Source organism: Rhinichthys klamathensis, unplaced genomic scaffold (genome assembly GCF_029890125.1).
Source record: "Rhinichthys klamathensis goyatoka isolate OS25496 unplaced genomic scaffold, OSU_Roscu_1.1 h1tg000211l_1, whole genome shotgun sequence".
Taxonomy (NCBI): domain Eukaryota; kingdom Metazoa; phylum Chordata; class Actinopteri; order Cypriniformes; family Leuciscidae; genus Rhinichthys; species Rhinichthys klamathensis.
In genome coordinates, this window is record NW_026606736.1 from 187512 (window position 1) to 206410 (window position 18899).

General features: G+C 35.9%; 2 protein-coding genes across 3 annotated transcripts in view; one reads left to right on the top strand and one right to left on the bottom strand.

Moving 5' to 3' along the window:
- Positions 1 to 785: 785 nt before the first annotated feature.
- On the bottom strand, positions 786 to 8837 carry pdia7 (protein disulfide isomerase family A, member 7). The gene is made up of 13 exons (XM_056263956.1): positions 8624 to 8837; positions 8176 to 8254; positions 5805 to 5922; positions 5114 to 5221; positions 4830 to 4959; positions 3977 to 4090; positions 3710 to 3835; positions 3455 to 3637; positions 3225 to 3333; positions 3010 to 3138; positions 1505 to 1584; positions 1332 to 1389; positions 786 to 1254 (listed from the first exon to the last, which is right to left on the bottom strand). Exons 1-13 carry the CDS (start codon positions 8764 to 8766, stop codon positions 1165 to 1167), a joined length of 1467 nt encoding a protein of 488 aa, XP_056119931.1. The 5' UTR covers positions 8767 to 8837; the 3' UTR covers positions 786 to 1164.
- Positions 8838 to 12907: 4070 nt separating this feature from the next.
- The window catches only part of pear1 (platelet endothelial aggregation receptor 1), a 41392-nt gene continuing 35400 nt past the window's right edge, over positions 12908 to 18899 (top strand). For both annotated transcript variants that reach the window (XM_056263958.1, XM_056263959.1), the window contains exon 1: positions 12908 to 13084. The gene's annotated coding sequence lies outside the window, so the exon portion shown is untranslated. The remainder of the gene's footprint in view (positions 13085 to 18899) is intronic.

Below are 18899 nucleotides of genomic sequence, written 5' to 3' on the forward strand. Positions count from 1 at the left end.
GTGAATGCTCTTAACTTAAAAGCATTCAGTCAATGGAACACTTCAGGATGCTACAGTAACATGTATGTGATAAGTCTCTCTTTAAATAAAGAGACAGGAAATTAGCATATTTCACATATGCAGTGCATTTTGTTATAAAAGACAGAGAATAAAAGAAAACTAGGGCAACTTGGCAGCAGATTGTTAAATAACAAATGCAAATACAGCATTTTAAAGGGTTAGTTTACCCAAAAATCATTTACTCTCCCTCATGTAGTTCCAAACCCTTGCGACTTTCGTTCATCTTCGGAACACAAATGAAGTTTTACTAAAATCTGAGCGATTTCTGTCCCTCCATTGACAGTCCACACAATTACCACTTCGACGCTTCAAAAAGTTCATAAAGAGATCGTAAAACTAATCCATATGAATTGAGCGGTTTAGTTCAAGTTTTCTGAAGAGACATGGTCATTTTATATGATGAACAGATTGAATTTAGACTTTTATTCACATAAAACATTGATCAGTGAACATAAACAGAAGCTCAATCGAATCTGCATGACATGCAATAACAAACCTCATTGGTTCTTGCAGAAGCTCAAACATTCTGCGTAACAATAACAAACCTCATTGGTTCTTGCAGAAGCTCAAACATTCTGCGTAACAATAATGAACCTCATTGGTTCTCGAATGTCAAGCAAACATGCATGAGCTTCGGTTTACAACAACTGATGTGTGCGTTGATTAATGTTTACATGTGAATTAAAGCCTAAATTAATTCTGTTCAACATATAAAGCAATCGTGTCTCTTCAGAAAATTTTGAATTAAACTTGAAGAGTCAATGTGGTAGTTGCTTAGCTGTCAATGGAGGGAGAGAAATCAGATTTCATTTAAAATATCTTCATTTATGTTCCGAAGATGAATGAAAGTCTTACGGGTTTAAAATGGCATGACGGTGAGAATTATCAATTTTGGGTGAACTAACCCTTTACCTATAATTATTGTAAATTACATTCCTTATGTGTCCAGTTGTGTATTGACTAACATTTTACAAGTGATGAATTTTATCATGTGCTTTGATGATCCCAATGGATGTGATGAATAGCTGCGTGTGACATATCTGGCTGAAGTTCAGTGTGGGTCTGTGCATTTCTCCACCTGCTAAATTCAGCATCTTTATGTGTTTACAGTTCATCCCTTGATTCATCTAAGATGAGCGGATGTGTGGCCTCTTTCTTCAGGTAGGTGATGAAGTCACTAACCTCACGACCACCCTGCAGGACAAAACTGCTTAAGCAACATTGTAGTCAAATTGTCTTGAAATAATCTGTGTGTGCATGATTATATTCACCTCATATCGCTGTGGCTGGTCTTTTTGTCCAGAGGGCACAAAGTAAATGGTTGGAAATCTGCGTTTAGACAAAATAGGTGATGAATCAAGAAAAAAAATGGCTGAATATCACTGAATGTCTGTTGTAATGGACTATAAATAGATCAGAGACATAAAGAGACACAGAATGTTACCCTTGGACATCATAATTTGGGGGCACATCATTAGCTGTGGCGTCCATTTTAGCAATGACAATGTTGGGGTCCCCAGACAGCTAAGACACACACAAAATCCAAATAATGAGCATGAGGTCCACGGTGGCTTTATTTCTTGAAGTACTACAGGTCAAAGGATTGTGGTCAGTACGATTTGTTTTGTAAAGAAATGAATACTTTCATTCAGCAAGACTGAATGCATTAAATTGAGTAGTGTTAAGACATATTTAAAGTTACAAGATTTCTATTTCAAATGAATGCTGTTTTTTGAACTTTCTATTTATCAAAAAATCCTAAAAAAAAAAGTTTTCCATGAAAATATTAAGCAGCACAGTTGTTTTCAACATTGATAAGAACACGAAATGCTTCTTTGAGTATCAAATCAGCATATTAGAAAGATTTCTGAAGGATCATGTGACACTGAAGACTAAAGTAATGATGCTGATGATAATAATAGTTAGGCCGTGTGTCCACCAAAGCGTTTTTTCACGGGCCTGGCAAATGTTTTCATTTGTTTTCAATGGGAGCACCGCATTTTTTAAAATGCCAAGAGCATAACGAGGCGCTGAGCGTTTTTTTTCACACTGAAGTGCTGAGCGTTTGGAGTTTTTTACAGGTCGCCGAGAGTTGAAGAATGTTCAACTTTGGGTAAAACGCAGCACTCATCACAGTCACTTTTTACCCAGACATCCAATCACAGTGGAGGAGGGGCGGGACAAATACCACACCGACCAACTGTCACAACATTCTTTCTGTGTAATGACATCAACCAGCAGAGCTAACCGAACAAAATGGATGAAAAATAAATTATAAAATAAATTATCTGCGAAATCAGTTACAAGTAAACTGTGCTGCGGATATTCTGTATAATAGCAACGAAGCGTCTCAACTGAAAAACCGCTGCGCTGCCATAACGCTCTCAAGCGCCCACAACTAGGGGTTTTCAGCAGAGCGTCTAGCGTTTTCAGCTGGCTAAAAACGCTTTGGTGCCTTATTGTAATATTTCACAACTTTACTGTTTTTATTGTATTTTTGATAATATAAATGCTACCATGGTAAGCATAAAAGCCCATTCACACCAAGAACAATAACTATAAAAATATCAATAAAGATGTAGTTCTAAAAATCTTTCTAAATATAAAAGAATAGCAGAGTTCACACCACAGCTATAACGGCACACAGAAACGATATCATTGGAATCACTTACAGAACAATTTTTTTCCAGCTGATGAACGATAAAAACATTGACAGTCAATCAGAATCCATCTTGCTTTAAAGAGCGAGAGTATTTAAAGCGACAGACGACAAAACTGCAGCGCGCGATTAGAATAAACAGAATGATATCATCCGCTGGTGTGGACCCAGCGGCCCTTATTAGACATCTTTCAAAAACATAAAACAATCTTACCAACCCAAACTTTTGAATGGTAGTGTATGCCTGATAAAAATGATTTATAATGTATATAAATTGTGTTAAAAAAAACCTCTTCTCCAAGCTCCTTGTACTTGGGCTCCAGGCTCTTGCAATGGCCACACCAGGGAGCGTAAAATTCAACCAACACATCCTTTTCTGGATCATTCACAATCTCATCAAATGTGTCAGCAACCACGACCTGTGGAACCACATATGTGATGCATACCAGAAAACTATATTATCTTAAAACATTAAAGACAAAAACACCTTTGTGGGTCCATGTACCTTGACAAGGTCATCGTTGGACTCTGGAACAGGTTCAGACTTTACATATCGTTTCAATCTTTTAGCAAAGTAATCCTCCAGGAACCTCTCCAAGGACTTGCCATCTCGCCTACAGAATCAAACAAAGTTCTAAAACCCCTTTAAACCTTTCTAAAACCAATAGATTTTTCTCAAATCTATTGATTGTGACAACGGAAAAGCACTATGTGGAGACTAGTTGCAAGACTCACGTGAATTCTTCCTGCATGGAGTACTTGTGTCCCGCTCTGGTCCGGATGGTGACGAGGGGAATGTCTCCTCCCTCAACCGAACCCACACCAAACTCCTCCTCAAGCTCATCCTGGAACTCCTGTCGATCAGCCACCGCAAAACTCAGACCTTGATCCTGGAACTGTGCTGCCACCTTCATTATTCTGAGAGAAAAATAAAAACATATAAAAGACAAGGAAATGATCCAATAAGGAATCCAATAATTGGGCGCTCACCTGTTCCTCCAGTAGTTTGTGCCTTTGATATTTCGTACATAATCTACATTGTAATACGCTGTAAGCAGGTCACTTCCTTTCAGACTGTCCCTATTTTCTGTGGTCAGATGTGGACATAGACCAAATCTAAAGCAGAGCAAGAGGAAAATAACAGAAATAGGAACATATGGGCAAACAAATCACAATAAATCAAATTGCATAATGTATGTGGGGTTACAACTGTTTGACCAATTTCCCACAAAATATTCAAGCATAAAAGAAACATACACATTGTCTCTGATGAATGTGCGGAGAGAGGAGATCGAAACGGATTCTGTGTATTTCACCACATTGTCCTCAAACTTGCTGTTTAAGCGAGGGGGACGAAACAGCAGAACACACCTGCAATGCAAGAGACGTAGAGAAGCCAATATTAGAACAAAAAACTAACAGTAGCTGCAATGCAAGTAATGGGTTGTACATTTTCTATCATACTCTATTTTTGATAAATTGTTGTTTTAATTTTCTCTGAATTGTATAGATGTGTGCCGTTCCAAATGATTTCTTAGATGCCACATTGAGGATGGAGAAATCCATTTTATTGTACAAATGTCAAGCAATCTGCCTGATGGCTGTTCTTAGTGGTTTAAGCTAGAAATCTCTGAGACCTTGATGAAAAATTCATCTTGATATATCAAATGTACCTAAATGTACATTTCATCTTGATGTACCAAATGTACGCAAATACCAAAATGTACATTTCAACTTGATATACCAAATGTACCCATATGTATTTTGTAAATCTTTTAATGTAAAAAATGTAAATATTGATATACCATATTACCATTTCCACTAATTAAAAGTAAAGGACATTATATGGCCTACTTGTATACAACCTCTTAAACCATTTTATCTTTGGGTATCTTATCTTAACAGTATCTGTACTGTCACATACGGTATGGTATTCAAGCTATTTTTTTTACTAAATATTTTCAAGTTTTGGTAGAGACATTTTTGGTCAGCTCAATCTCTGACAGCAAGTGGAAAAAGAGATGTTGAGGACATACTTTAACATGAAATATTGATCATATTTTGTTCATTTTCACAAATGGATGTTTCCTTCATGCTCTGTCATACATACTCTCCATCTACCCCATATTTCAAGCCTGATCCCACATCAGTGGAATGAGCAAATCGATAGCTGTCCCTCAGGGCACCGGAGACCTTCAGAAACTCTGCAAGCTGTGCACTATCTTCCCCAGAGAAAAAGCCTGAGATGAACAGAGACAAGATACGAAAGGAGAGAACTTCAGCCTTTTTCAGTTCCAAAAGATGAATGCAGAAGTCAAATCTTACTTGTTTTGACCTTCTGCTGCAGGAGCGATTCAACATGTTTTGGCAGGTATTACAAACTCAGCTACTCACCCACCACACTGGCCTCATAGTTGTTGGCAAAATAATCCAAATCTGCCTCATTGTGCAGAGCCACAGAACTTGGGCCTGCTTGCTTCTTCATGTAGCTCACAATGCCATCTATTTCAGATCAAGATATAGGTATGCAAGTAACTAAAATAGTTACAGCCAAAAAAGGGAACCACAAAATAAAACATAAAATACCATTAAAAAGTTTGGGGTCAGTAAGATTTTCTTCAAAGAAATGTATTATTTTATTCAGCAAGGATGAATTGTTCAAAAGTGACAGTAAATGCATTTATAACTTACAACATATTTCTATTTCAAATAAATGCTGTCCTTTTGAACATTCTATTCATCAAAGAATCCTAAAAACAATTGTGTAGCCCAACTATTTTCAACATCGATAACAATAAGAAATGTTACTTTCAAATCGTTTCTGAAGGATCATGTGACACTGAAGACTGGAGTAATTAGCAGCTGAAAATTCAGCTTTGCCATCACAGGAATCAATTACATTTTAAAATATATTAAAATAGAAATTGTTTATTTTAAATTGTAATAACATTTCACAATATAACTGTTTTACTATATTTTTGACCAAATAATTGCAGCCTTGGTGAGCATTAGAGACCTCTTTTAAAAAATCTTACCAACCCCAAACTTTTGAACAGTACTGTATGCATGGACACAAGGTATCAACCTGCTGTTCTGGGTCCATCATAAGATCCAGCATCCTCTCCGTTGCGGAATATTTTAAGGGTGGGGTATCCATTCACTCCAAAACGTTCACAGATCTCAGAGTTCCCAGTGCAGTCAACCTGATCAAAGGAAAGGAAAGAGATACATTCACTATAGTATAGAAATATATATGTAAAAGGCCCAATGACGTGACGTGCAATTTTGATGTCCAAACCCCTTTATGAAGTCAAAATAAGGAAATGTTTAATAAAAAGCACATTTATTTAATCTATTAATCTCTGTTTATCAAATGATATGAACATATAGTGAGGGTATTACAAAGTGTAAGAATTATTAGACATTATAGCCTCATAATGTCATACCGGATAACTGTCCGGACCTTAGAGTGACATACAAAAAAGCCAAACAAACTGTAAAAAATCTAATAAACCCTAACATCTCTGCCACAGGCATTATTGTATGAGTCTTGACAACAATATATTTAAATATTACAAATAATATGACATCCAGTTGATTGTTATGCTTTGGAGCATTCTGTCCCAAAACTGGCTGTCAGCCAATGTCATACGGGATAACAAGCAAATTGGAGCAATTTTATTGTAAATTTTATTTTGACACGATGTGAGACAGCATGTTACACAATCAGGAAGACCCTGAAGCCTCAAACATCATATGAGGGATGTTAATGATACATTGTTAATTCATTGCACTAACAAACAATGGTGGAAGTCTTTTATGTCTTTCATAAAATGTGTTTAACTTACCCTTTTTCCTCACTAGCACACTATGTAGTAAAATCCTGTGTCATATGGGATAACGCTAAAATAACATATATAATGTGGATTTTATGTCAATATGTTTATTTAGCATGAATTTACATATTTGGAAGTTGAAGGTAAAGGTTGCAGATTTCTATAGGTAGCCAAAAATACTGCCTGATTAAAATTTAATCTGAGTTTTGTCATACCGGATAACAATTTTGTCATACTGGATAACAATTTTGACATATAGGATAACAGTTGTTAGCCCATAATGTCATCCGTTATCTTGGATGACGTGTTTGACAATATATTCTTAATACAGTTGTCAGCTTTAATTTGCATAATTTCCATTCAAATTGTGATATTAACATATCATTAACATTGTTTAGTTGAATATTAGCAAATTATATAATTCATACTAATATTCCATTATAGTTACATAACATTTACTATAGACATTGTCTAAAATAACATTTAGTGTTCATTTAATGAAATTTAGTGATTTAGTGTTCAAGCCATTAATAAGATTTTTCTTTATAAATATGTTGTTTAATAAGATTTTTCTTTATAAATATGTTGTTCAATTACATGCTTTTGTAAATTTGTTCAGTGAAATCAGTGAAGGTTGCCTACTTTAACCCTTTACATTATTTATGAATATTGATGTAGAGTGACTATGATCAGTAAAATGGTTCAAGGTACTTTTCAGTAATAAATTAAACCTAATGTTGAAAAGTTGTGCTGTTTTGATATTCATAAACATGAAGAAAAAAATGGTTTAAATGTATTTACTTGCCAAATCTGGGAAGAAACCACACTGAGTTTGTGTGTAACAGTTTACACACTGAAAACCACATCTCTATTTCTTTCAATTTGAGCCCAATTAATTTCCTTGGAAAAACATTGCATAACATTAATTATTTATGAACATTATTATGTGTAAATGACAATTCATGTGTTAACTCATATGGTGTCATACCGGGTAACAATTTAAGTCAGGCGGGATAACGCTGTTTTTTCCCATTGAAATGCATAATTTCACTTAATGGAGTTGAGGAAACAATAATAACATGATATCAAGTCCTGTAAAACTTTTTCAGACATTTTGCATTTTAAATCACATTGCAGTGTTAAAATGTGTGTAAAGAACTTGAACAAGTAGGGTCACGTTTAAAGAAATCACAATATAATGAGAAAACAAATAGTTGTGCAATTTTTTTTCCTGAGCTTTAAATATTGTTTACTGCATCACTTTACATATTCATTAAGTATTTTTGATTTGAAAAGTTTTAATATCATAATATTTAGAAAATGCATTAACGTTATCCCGTATGACATTTTGACTGGTGTCGTCACATATTTCTCAGTTAAACCGCTTAAAATACATTGTTTAAAATTGAGATTTTAGTAATAAGTAAAAAAAAACACCCCCATAAAGATAATAACTACTTTGATGTGCAGTTTTAACCTATTTGAATTTTTTATCAGTTGAAAACCTTATTTGTCACTGGCCCAAAAGCATAATCTTGCAGAATGAGTCCGCTGTGTAGCATTAAAGAAGACTGAAGATTGAGCTAGGTAACAGAAACTGATGGGTCCATCACTCCTCACCTTTGCCAGAGACAGTGTCCCTTTCAGCTTTGTGGCAGCAGCCTCATATTCTGGAGCGAGACGCTGACAATGACCACACCTGTGGTCACATCATATGAGGGATGTTAATGATACATTGTTAATTCATTGCACTAATTTAACTGTCAGTTTCAAGTTAAAATGGATCTAAAGGGATTCATAGTTGTTTAAATCAGAGAATTGTGAATTTAGCTTAGCTTCATGCACCTCTAAGTCATAATTTAGATTCTTGCACTAACGTTATGCATTAACACAACCATTGCAACTCTAAAAAGATCCATACATTAACATTAAGAAAAACCCAGCTTAAGCTCGTGTCGCTGACTCGCTGTTAATCACAACCACACTACAACCTGGCAGCAGCTAAATTTATAACGTTACTTTGGTAGAATTATAACATATATCGGGGACTGCCTGGGACATAACGTACCAAGGTGCGAAGAACTCCACTAGCAGAGTCTCGTGCAAGGCTGCGCTCCGGTCAAAGTCAGAGTCTCCGAGCTCGAGCACATCGCTGCCCTCCGCACACCACACAGTGAAAACTAGACAGATGATAAACCATGGTAAACGCATTTTTACTGGTGTCAGTGGCCGGAAACTATGAGACGCGTGAATGATAAAGCTAGCCCCGCAGCGTGAGATGCTGCTCACAAGTAGCAGCAGATGTATGTATGGGTCGCCTGAAAGCCCATAAAAGCTCTGTTCTCCTGGCAGAACGCGTTTGATAAATTCAGCACATTACGAAATATAACCTAAAAACACACTCATAACAAACTAATAGCAATACTAATAATAAACGTGTATCGGAAAGATTGTTTGTTATATGTAAATATATAGTATATTTTATATAAATAAATATTTATAATACTTTGAGATTCACAGTTTAACATTTGGTGCACGCATTGTTTTTTGTTGTTTTTTAACATAGCAAGCAAATCCACATAGAAAGCCGTTTTGGCTTAAATTGTTCCCACCATTACTCGTAGGCCTAATTGCATTTTTTTTACTAGTAAGATTTTTTTTTAAAAAAATTCAATTAGAGAGCACTATTTCCATTCTTTTCGTAACAATTAAGATTAGAGCTCTCTTAAGTCAGTTCTTAGTCATACTTGCGAAACATCCAAAGAAGCTCACTAAAAGTAGACCGTTTTTTTAGTAATAGGAATTATGTGTTGTTACAATTATCCTATGGCTTACATTTCATCAGACCAGGGACAGCAGATGAATAGTATCTGTTTTGGCTAAAAGTGGCACATAACATCATTGTTGTTGTCCTTGATAGATAAATAAATAAACAGTTTATATTTGATTTTTTATTATAGGCCTACATAGCCTACATTCATATAAAATATGTACAAACACAACAAATATTAAATATTTACAAATATACAAAAAATAAGTAGGCCTGTAAGCGACATAAATAGCAAGTTTAGCTATTGGTTAGCAAAGCTGCCTGTTTTTTGTTTTGTTTTTTTACAGTGTATGCCCAGTAGCCTATACGTGGCAGTCCGTCAGAAGCAGCAAGGGAGGACGAGAGCCTCCTTAAAATATAGAAAATGAACAATGAAGCTGAACAATTAAGTTTTGTTTTTATCAATACTTACATGCATAACTCAGATGCATATAATGCAGGCTAAAGGTAGGCCTATCTCTTTTTCTTTCATGCCCAGTAGTCCAGGCTAATTTTATTGACTGCACAAATAGAAGAGGATGACAGCAATACAGTATACAGTACAGCATCATAACCTAACCTACAGGACGAATTCCCAGTTCCCTCCAACTTTAGCTCAATGCATTTAAATGACGACCAAGCTAAATGTGCCATTATCGTAATCGGGTTTTGTCTGTTTGGTTTAACTTTATAACATATAGAAATTAAAATGAATTCATGTTCTATAACTGCTACTTGTTGATAAGGAAAAAGGTAATGATTAGAACAAATGAAATGCGTTGCCACTAGGGATGTAACGATTCACTCGCAACCGGTTGAAAATCGATAAAAATGTGTGACGATTCAAGTCGGTTGAAATGTTAAACGAATCGCGATACACGTTTTAAACAGCAGGGCGCGTTTACTATAGCCTACTGTGAAGTTGTGAACCTCGCTTTACAATAGCACAATAGCAGCGAGCACACACTGGCGTGAAGCTAGCGAGTGTTTTCACTTCATTCATGGAACTTGATCTTGTGTGAGCCAAGCTCAACTTCCATAGGAATGAACTGAAAACGCTCGGTTTGCTCCGCTCGCGCCGCACCAGTGTGTGCCATAGACTGCTGTGCACGTGCCGTCAAACAGTAGACATGGCTTTGGCGACGGCAAGCGTAGATGTTGACGTTGACTCATTCAAATCGGAGGTGTGGCGGCATTTTGACTTTCCGTAGACTAATAATAATCACCACCGTGAGTAACACCAGTCACCTCCGTTTTCATGTAAAAGTCATTAATACTACAATTGCGAGAGCCACGGAGATCACAAGGTGCATCAGTGTTTCCGTGGCAACCAGGTGTTGTATTTATTTTACTATCTCTTTCTCTAAATGTGTTTTTTTTTACTCTTACTAGTGTAATGATACAAATTATAACAAAATTAGAATCTTGCCTTTATTACAATGTAAAACCCCTGTCAATCTGGTACTACTAATTTTACACAGTCTTTTACATAGTGTGCGAAGGTACCAGTGTCCAGCCTCTTGACCAAACAGACAGAAAGACTGAGTTGAAACAACCTTGAAGGGAATTTTTTTAATGTAGTTTTATTATTTGAGAAATATATTTTAAATTAAAAAGAAATGTGCAGCATTTTGTCTGAGAAATAATAAAAGGGACACTTTTGTCTTAAATCGCATTTGTTAAAAAAATCGTGAGAAAATCGTATCGTGAAACCAGTATCGTGAATCGTATCGCATCGTGAGATGAGTGAATCGTTACATCCCTAGTTGCCACTAAATAAAAATTACGATGATATAAAAAATTACAAGTCTTGGCAAATCATGCGACTGGCTGCAGCACACAGGATTTTTTTTACACTAGAGGTTTTACAACAACAACAACAAAAATACACCAAAGGAAAAGGTATGCAGTGATTTATTTTAGCACTAGGGGTCCCCCAGATGCATTATATCCCTCTATGATCCTATCAGAGGAGGCTTATTTGACAAAAGGATGCTCTTTTGGGAGTTTGACATGCATGGCAGTTGAGACTGGACAGATATTAAATCAGAATAATATGATATATTATATAATAATATTTAAGATATATCACAAGAGTGCTGTTATTATGAATAAGATCTAATCTGATATTCAACGAGTTCTGACTGTGACATTGCTTTAATGTAACAAAAGTCAATATTGGGTAGACACAGTCAATGATAAGTCATTTGTCCCCATCTACTGGCGTAATGATGTAACCTGCAGAAATGGTCACTAAACTGGCCTTTCACTGTCAAGAACTGTGATTAACTGCTGTAAAATATAGTATAATATATTTGGGATGCATTAGACCTTTTTAGAAATGCAATAAATCTTACATATGAAAAAAAAAAACTATACTTATTCAAAGATGTTCAACAATAGAAACAGATCACCTGGGGAATTTCAAGACCTACAATGTGCAAGTGAAGTTCCTGTCTTCAGATGATATGCTGATGCCAAAACTGACTCAGCCTATCTTTTGCTGAGTGTCTTAGTAAAACGGAAACTCTGTTTTCCTTCATTCTCTATTATTTCCGAAATTACAGAGTGTTATCTGTTAATACAATGCCACTGCCAGATGGGGAAATACATCCCGGAGCATCACTTATCATTAAAGCCAGCAGGAAGTGATTCTCACGGACCCTTCATAAAGCCAGCAGGAAGTGATTCTCACGGACCCTTCAGTGCAGTGGCTTACCAATCATTTTTGTTAGCCTTCTTTTGGCCAGCTATTTTTGAACAGACATTCCGAATAGTAATTTAGAAAGAGGGCTGCTTTGTTGATGTTCCAGATCCTGAATTTTCCATTTTACACCCCCATTTAGGCCTATATCCCTAATTGAACTTTCCAGACCATGCTAAAACAATCATGTCATGACATTGAGTCAACTATAACTATAATACTGCCAGTTTCTTCTTTTGATTTCTTTTATTGTAAAGTTCAACATAGTTTGACCCCAAACAGAAGCAACTAGAATGGATACAAGTCACATTTCTGAAAAGTGCATGAATACTGTGTGGTAAAATAGATAGAAAATGATATTTGTCTACTGCTTTTTATTATAGGTCAAAGAAATGTAAAAGAATTTGAAAGAAAAATATTCATTTAATAAAATTAGGCTACTCCCATCATTTTAACACATCATTAAGGGATCCCAGACATAAAAACAGAGTTCATCTCAACAAAACATGAGGGTTAACACATTAGTGTAGCCTATAATACCATGTGTAGTGTATGAATGTCGTAAAAAACATGAAATATGTGCATCCATTTAAGACATTCATTTCTTAAGATTGCATTAATTGTATAATGTTTTGTAATGGCTTTTAATGGAAGTTCCGAACCAATCTGTTAGAATCGATAGACGATAAACTATACTTAGAATCGAAAACGAAACAGTGGGAGGGACAGAATACAGAAGGCGTAAGCGCGTGCCCAGTCATCGCGCATAGCGGTTCAATTGTCTTGCAGTTGTCCCTGTCGCGCGCTCTCCAGCGCATAGGATAGAGATACAGCCAATGGTTACGCGAACACCGGTTTAGCGATCTTTTTGGGAGCAAGACTCAGCTTCAAAATTTATTTACAGGTTTATAAAGTATAGCTACAAAAGGACGTTCGTCTTTAAGAGAGTCTTCATTGTCCTCGGAACGCAGAACCTCACTTCCATTAATAAAGTCCAATGCCACTTCTCCAGTAAGGTAAGAAAGTGTACTACGCCACTCACAATACAACTGCAATGCAATTTAAAACCTTTCATCAATTTTGTAAAGCCTACTTTTATTCGTATCTTTGTCCTGAAGTTTCCATCTTCTGTCCTGACCTACTTCTTGAAATAGGCTATGCTTTTGATGTGATTGCTTTTTCTTAGGGTTCGCTTTTAAATGTATTACAGTTCAAACAATCCATATAATTCATACAAACCAAAGTTGTATAATCAGTGTTTATTGTAAATGCACACTTCAAAACAGGATAAACTTATATTGGTAGTTTTCGCTAGCTAACACATTGTTTTTATTGTTAAAATAAATCTGAAAAATAGTGGCTTTCTTGTAATTATGATGCAATAGGCTGTTGAAACAAAAATGTCCATTGACTTCTTTCAGAACAAATCTGAGACAAATGTCATCAGGTGTAAAGACTGATTGTGTTTATCCATCATGTGTTTTTGTCCTCAAAATGTAATAAAAAATCGATTTGATTAATACAATAGCTTACATTTATTAAAAATTGCACAAATTTTGTATTTAGTGAATTGAGCTTGATGCTTGTCATAATATGAATATCTGAATCATGTGCAATGTGAAGGACAGTAGTGGAATGACACCCTATCCTAAACACATTTTATCTTTTTTTTGTGTCTCTGAGTCATATCAGAGTCATAATGTTTTTTTTTTTTTGTTTTTTTTTTGTCGTTAATCCAACAGCATTGCATCATATTTGAGTGTTGATTCCCCACCTGAGTGTTAATAGCTTGCAGATGCAAACCCCAGCATCGCCAAACCGTAACTGGTCAAAAGCACATAAACCCAAGAGATGTTGACCTTGACTTTGGTTCAAGAGGATTCCAGACAATTAAATGAGTCCACTACTTGTTTCAGCATCTTTTTGTTCCAGACCACAATATCCCCTATAAACGGGTCAAACTTATGAATAGGAGCACAGGAAGAATTACTAGTACCTGCCAATGGTTCCACATCTGGAGAGCATGAGACTCTAATTGATTTCCACAGGAGAAACTTTTCACCTTGACAGCAGCATACTGAGGTGCTCGTAAAAAAAACATCTGCTGTTGATATGATTTCTCTGTTGGGTCATGTGCACTGGGTTGGCACTGACACTTTAACTGAAATTCTTCGGATTAGCCTCTTGGTTCAGTAGCTGCTTGTGTTATTAGATCATTTATGTCGTGAAATTAATTTTAAAGCTAATAAACAAAAATAAAATGCTGTAAAGGAATTCGAAAAAGAGAATTTAATATTTGAGTTGAAGTTTTTTAAATCTCTAAAGTGTCTTCAAAGTGACTTTGAGTTCAGGGCAAAATAAAAATCATGGAGAAAAGAACATACGGAGGTCAGTGGTGATGAGATGGGGGTGTTGTGTTAACGGATGAAGACGATGGGTAATATTTCCACCACATGCTTACATAAGCCTCTCTAACTCATGCTTTTTGCAGACAGAGGCCAGAGGAGGGCTTTGGATATGCAGGATTCTGCGTAAAGCTGTTTAAAAATAAAGGTTCTTTATTGGCATCAATGGTTCCATGAAGAACCTTTAATATGGAACCTTTTCATTAAACAAAAGGTTCTTTAGATATTTGAAATGTTCTTCACCTTAAGAAATTGGTTCTTTTAAGAACTGTTTACTGCATCACTGCAAAAACCTTCTTTTGGAACCTTTATTTTTAAGAGTGTACTTAAAGTGTTGTTATTTTTCTAATGGATAGAGCATTTTTGTGAACTCATTTTGCATTTTTCTTTGCACATCCCTGTTTATTTTCACTGCAGAACCACCACAGAGTTGTAGAGTCAGTGAGAAGATCTCTGATCTGAAAGTCTGTCGGTCTTGGAGAGGCTTGAAGCAAAGCCGCAGTGCTGGCTGCTGGTAGTCATTAGGAGAGGGGAAAGTGATATTGTTTTGCAGGGCCCGTTTGCACGGAAGAAAAGACAAACAACCCATCTAGGGTAAAATATAAAAACATAGCTGTGTTTGTAAATCTTATACAAGTGTAGCCTATAAGTGGAGAAATCTTGAAAAATGATAATGACACAACCAGCTGTAAAGCTTGTCTTGTGTTTGTTGTGATTCAGAACAAGGTTATGATGTAAAATCATTATATAAGTCGTTCCAAAGTCGTTGTTTCTCATTATATCAGTCGGAGCAAAGTCATTGTTACCTAAAAAATCCACTCCTTCATATTTGGGACTGACATTTGAACCGATCAATTCGCTGTCCTCCTGGCGTCTCAGAGTTGTATTTTAAATCAGGTAGACGACAGGGGGAAAATAATAACCGTCCTCATCTTTTCCTTTTGCTTTAGCATTATGGAAAAGGCATATTGCTGAAGTTTGGCCCATGAGATCCAATCGGAAAATTCATTGTGGTAAAATATGAGGTCAGGACACACTGTCTTTTTTATGTGTGTAAGAGACAGAAAGAGATAGATTTTACTATATGCATGTGTATTGAGAGAGAGTGTGTGCGTGTGTGTGTAGTGTCTACCAAATGGAAATGGTCACTGGATGACAGACCTGTATTTTCTCTCAAGATGTTTCCTTTTGTTTGTTTCTGGTAAACTCCCTGGAGTTCTGCTGAATGAGAGGAGGAGACAGTAGAGACCTGAGGACTCGGATATTGTTATTTATCTTACAGACAATGAATTGTAAACACAATGTACATTAAATCATGGATCCTCAAACACAAGCACATCCGATGCAAATGGAAGAAATATTTCGATGGAAAAAAGCTTTAATTTAGTTTTGACGCATATTTTGTTGGCAGCACAGGAAATTACCCCTCTGTTTCCTCTTTTCTTCTCTTGTGCCCAGGACATCCTGAGTCCAGCATCTGGCAAATACCTGCCCTCTTTCTCTGTCTCTCCTTCTAACTCTCATCCTGTTATTTCTGCCTTGTTGTCAAATACATACACTACCTACACTTATCATTAAGTTCATGGTCTTCAGATGCGTTTAAATGCATTATTACTTTTATTAAAGTGACATTAAAGACGTTTTAATTATGTTTGATTATGTTATTAAAGATTTCTGTTTCAAATAAATGCTGCTCTTTTGAACTTTCTATTAATCAAAGAATCCTGTAAAAAAATGTGTATTCACTGTTTTCACAAAAATGTTAAGTAGCACAATTGTTTTTTAACATTGACAATAATAAAGTGTCTTTCTTGAGCACCAAATCACAATGATTTCTGAAGGATCATGTGACTCTGAAGACTGGAGTAATGATGCTGAAAATTCAGCTTTGCCATCAGAGGAACAAATTAGATTTTAAAATATATTAAATTAATAATAAAAAGCAGATATTTGATAATATTTCACAATATTTTAATTTCTACTGTATGTCTGACTTATTTAATAGGCCTGCATTACTAAGTGCACCTTTAAAGTTGACATCCCATTCGGCAAGGGACTATTTCACATTTGAGAAACCTCTAGATTGGGGTTAAAATATTATCTTCATTGTGATGGGAGTGAGAGGAGGAGGAGGAGAATCTAGAAGCATTTCCATGGAGTCATTTTAGGAGCAGACAGAGAGTGATGCGTTTCTTTTCCTCTGGTGAAAACCTTTTTACTCTCAAATGCTCAGATTCAGAAACATCTGGTTATTTTTTTCAGCTGTAAAAAAGGCGATAAAAGGATGGTTTTAATAAGGAGCAGGCTTCCTCCTCACTCTGCAGAAGGGCTCTGCAGCGATGGCCAGTTGAGTAAATCAGAAAGCTTTAGGAGGAATGTTCTGGCAGCGAGTGGACTTCCTCTAGGGAGATGAGTGATGGCAAATGGGTGATGCAGTGATATTGCGTGGTACCAAATCCCTGAATTCCCTCATTCAAACATTATCCCAGCATTATCCCCATGCATTCTGTCAAAAACTAAGAGAGAAACAGCAGATCTTTAAGCTGGCAAACAGAAAAAATATTTTAGCATTGCTTTGCAAAGATATTTTGTTGGAAAAATACAAGGGCTTTGGTTTCATCACACACCTGGATTCTGTCCTAATGCTTTTTGCTGCACTCCTCTTTGCACTTAGGGGAGGCTTGGCGTTGTATGTCACACTCGATTAAATGGACCCAGGCCTGGTCCAAATCTCTGAAAATGCAATAAATGAAATTGGGAAAAAAAATATTAATAAATATAAATGTAAAAATAAGGACATGAATTCATTCATCACAGCATCATGATAGCTTTATCATCAGTACAACCTGCTGCAGTTTGTCCATCTGTCTGTTCAGGCATATAGCGGCCACCTCATTTTGATCCAAATGTTTGCTATTCTGTCTCATAAATAAATGGGCCTCTTAAGGTAAATCCCTGTGTGGGACAGCTTTACTATACCCAGGACATGCAGTACTGCCCAGACCCGTACAATAAAACAACACAGAGAAGGGGAAAAAGCACACATATGAAAAGTTCCTTAACCGCGCAGAATGAGCTTGAGTCCATATTAGTGTTTGCAAATAAATTTGCCAGCCAACAGCGTGTTGATTTAGACCAGATGCAGGGGAGGTTGGAGTCTGTTATCTCACTTCACTCTTGTTGCAGTTCATTAACCAAACCAAGGCAAACGAAATGGTGATCCTCAAAACATAGTGAGAGGACTTTAGTGGTACTGCTGTTATATGATGCCTCCTCTCTCACGGAGATGACAATGACTGTCTGAGCAGCTGTTAACAGAGCAGCGAACAGCTAATTGTAATTAAATAAATGAAATGAACTGTACTTAAATAAGCTACTTTTTTATGAATAGTGAAGCTGTGTGTATGGAGGACCAACTCTACCATATTTAAAAATAAATACAGAAATAAATAAATGCTCAATAAATAAATAAGCATACAATTAATTGCCCCAAAAAATACAATAAACAAATAAATGTAGGTAGAAATTAAATTATACAGTGAGACATAAATGTATATATCTCTTTTAATTAGCTTCTTTATTTATTCACCTTTGTAATAATTACCTTATTTATTTATTGTCCATTATAATCTTCAACTTTATTTATTAATTACTTATTTTTTGAAGTATTTATTTATGTGCATGTTATAATATTTTTGTCTGTTTTATTCTTCCTTTGTATTTTTTTACCCTATTTATTTCTTCAATGCTATTTATTTCTGCCTGTCGTTTCTACATTTCTGTATGCATTTCTGCCTCATTATGCAAATGAGGAGGGGCTGTGTCTTAAGGGGTCAACTTCTGCCCATAGAGAGCCTAAGCCCCTCCCCTCCGCTTCCGGCTCATGGGACCTTATTTCGGAAAAAATATGTATGGTAGTCAATGGCGAGAGACAACTTATCTTTTTATTCCGTCTGAACTGTGCCCTGAATTACACATATGATGTTTGTCAATTTAAAAGATAATTATGAAAGTCAAGAAAGTCGAAGTTTGTCATAAAACAGAAGAGTGACATTTAGTTTTATGTGAAAATCGCTCAATGAACTACATCTCCCGGGAAGCGAAACAACGAGCGAGATCCGCTGCTCGTGTGTGTGCAGTCTGGTACAAAACACTCAGGCATGACGGCGTAACGTTACGATTATAACGTAAGACTATAGAACAAATGACAGACGTTAGCTTCAGTAAAGTTAGCTTCATTCATTGAGAGAAAATGTGCGCCTTTTGGGTTTGTAGTATTTTTAATTACGTATTTTCACAGTCTTATACCTCAACAGTTTTACATCAAACTGCGACTTTCTTGACTTTAAAATGTATATTTTAAATTGACAATCAGGGATGAGTTCCCTAATGAATATTAATGAGTCTTCCTCTACCACCCTGCAAA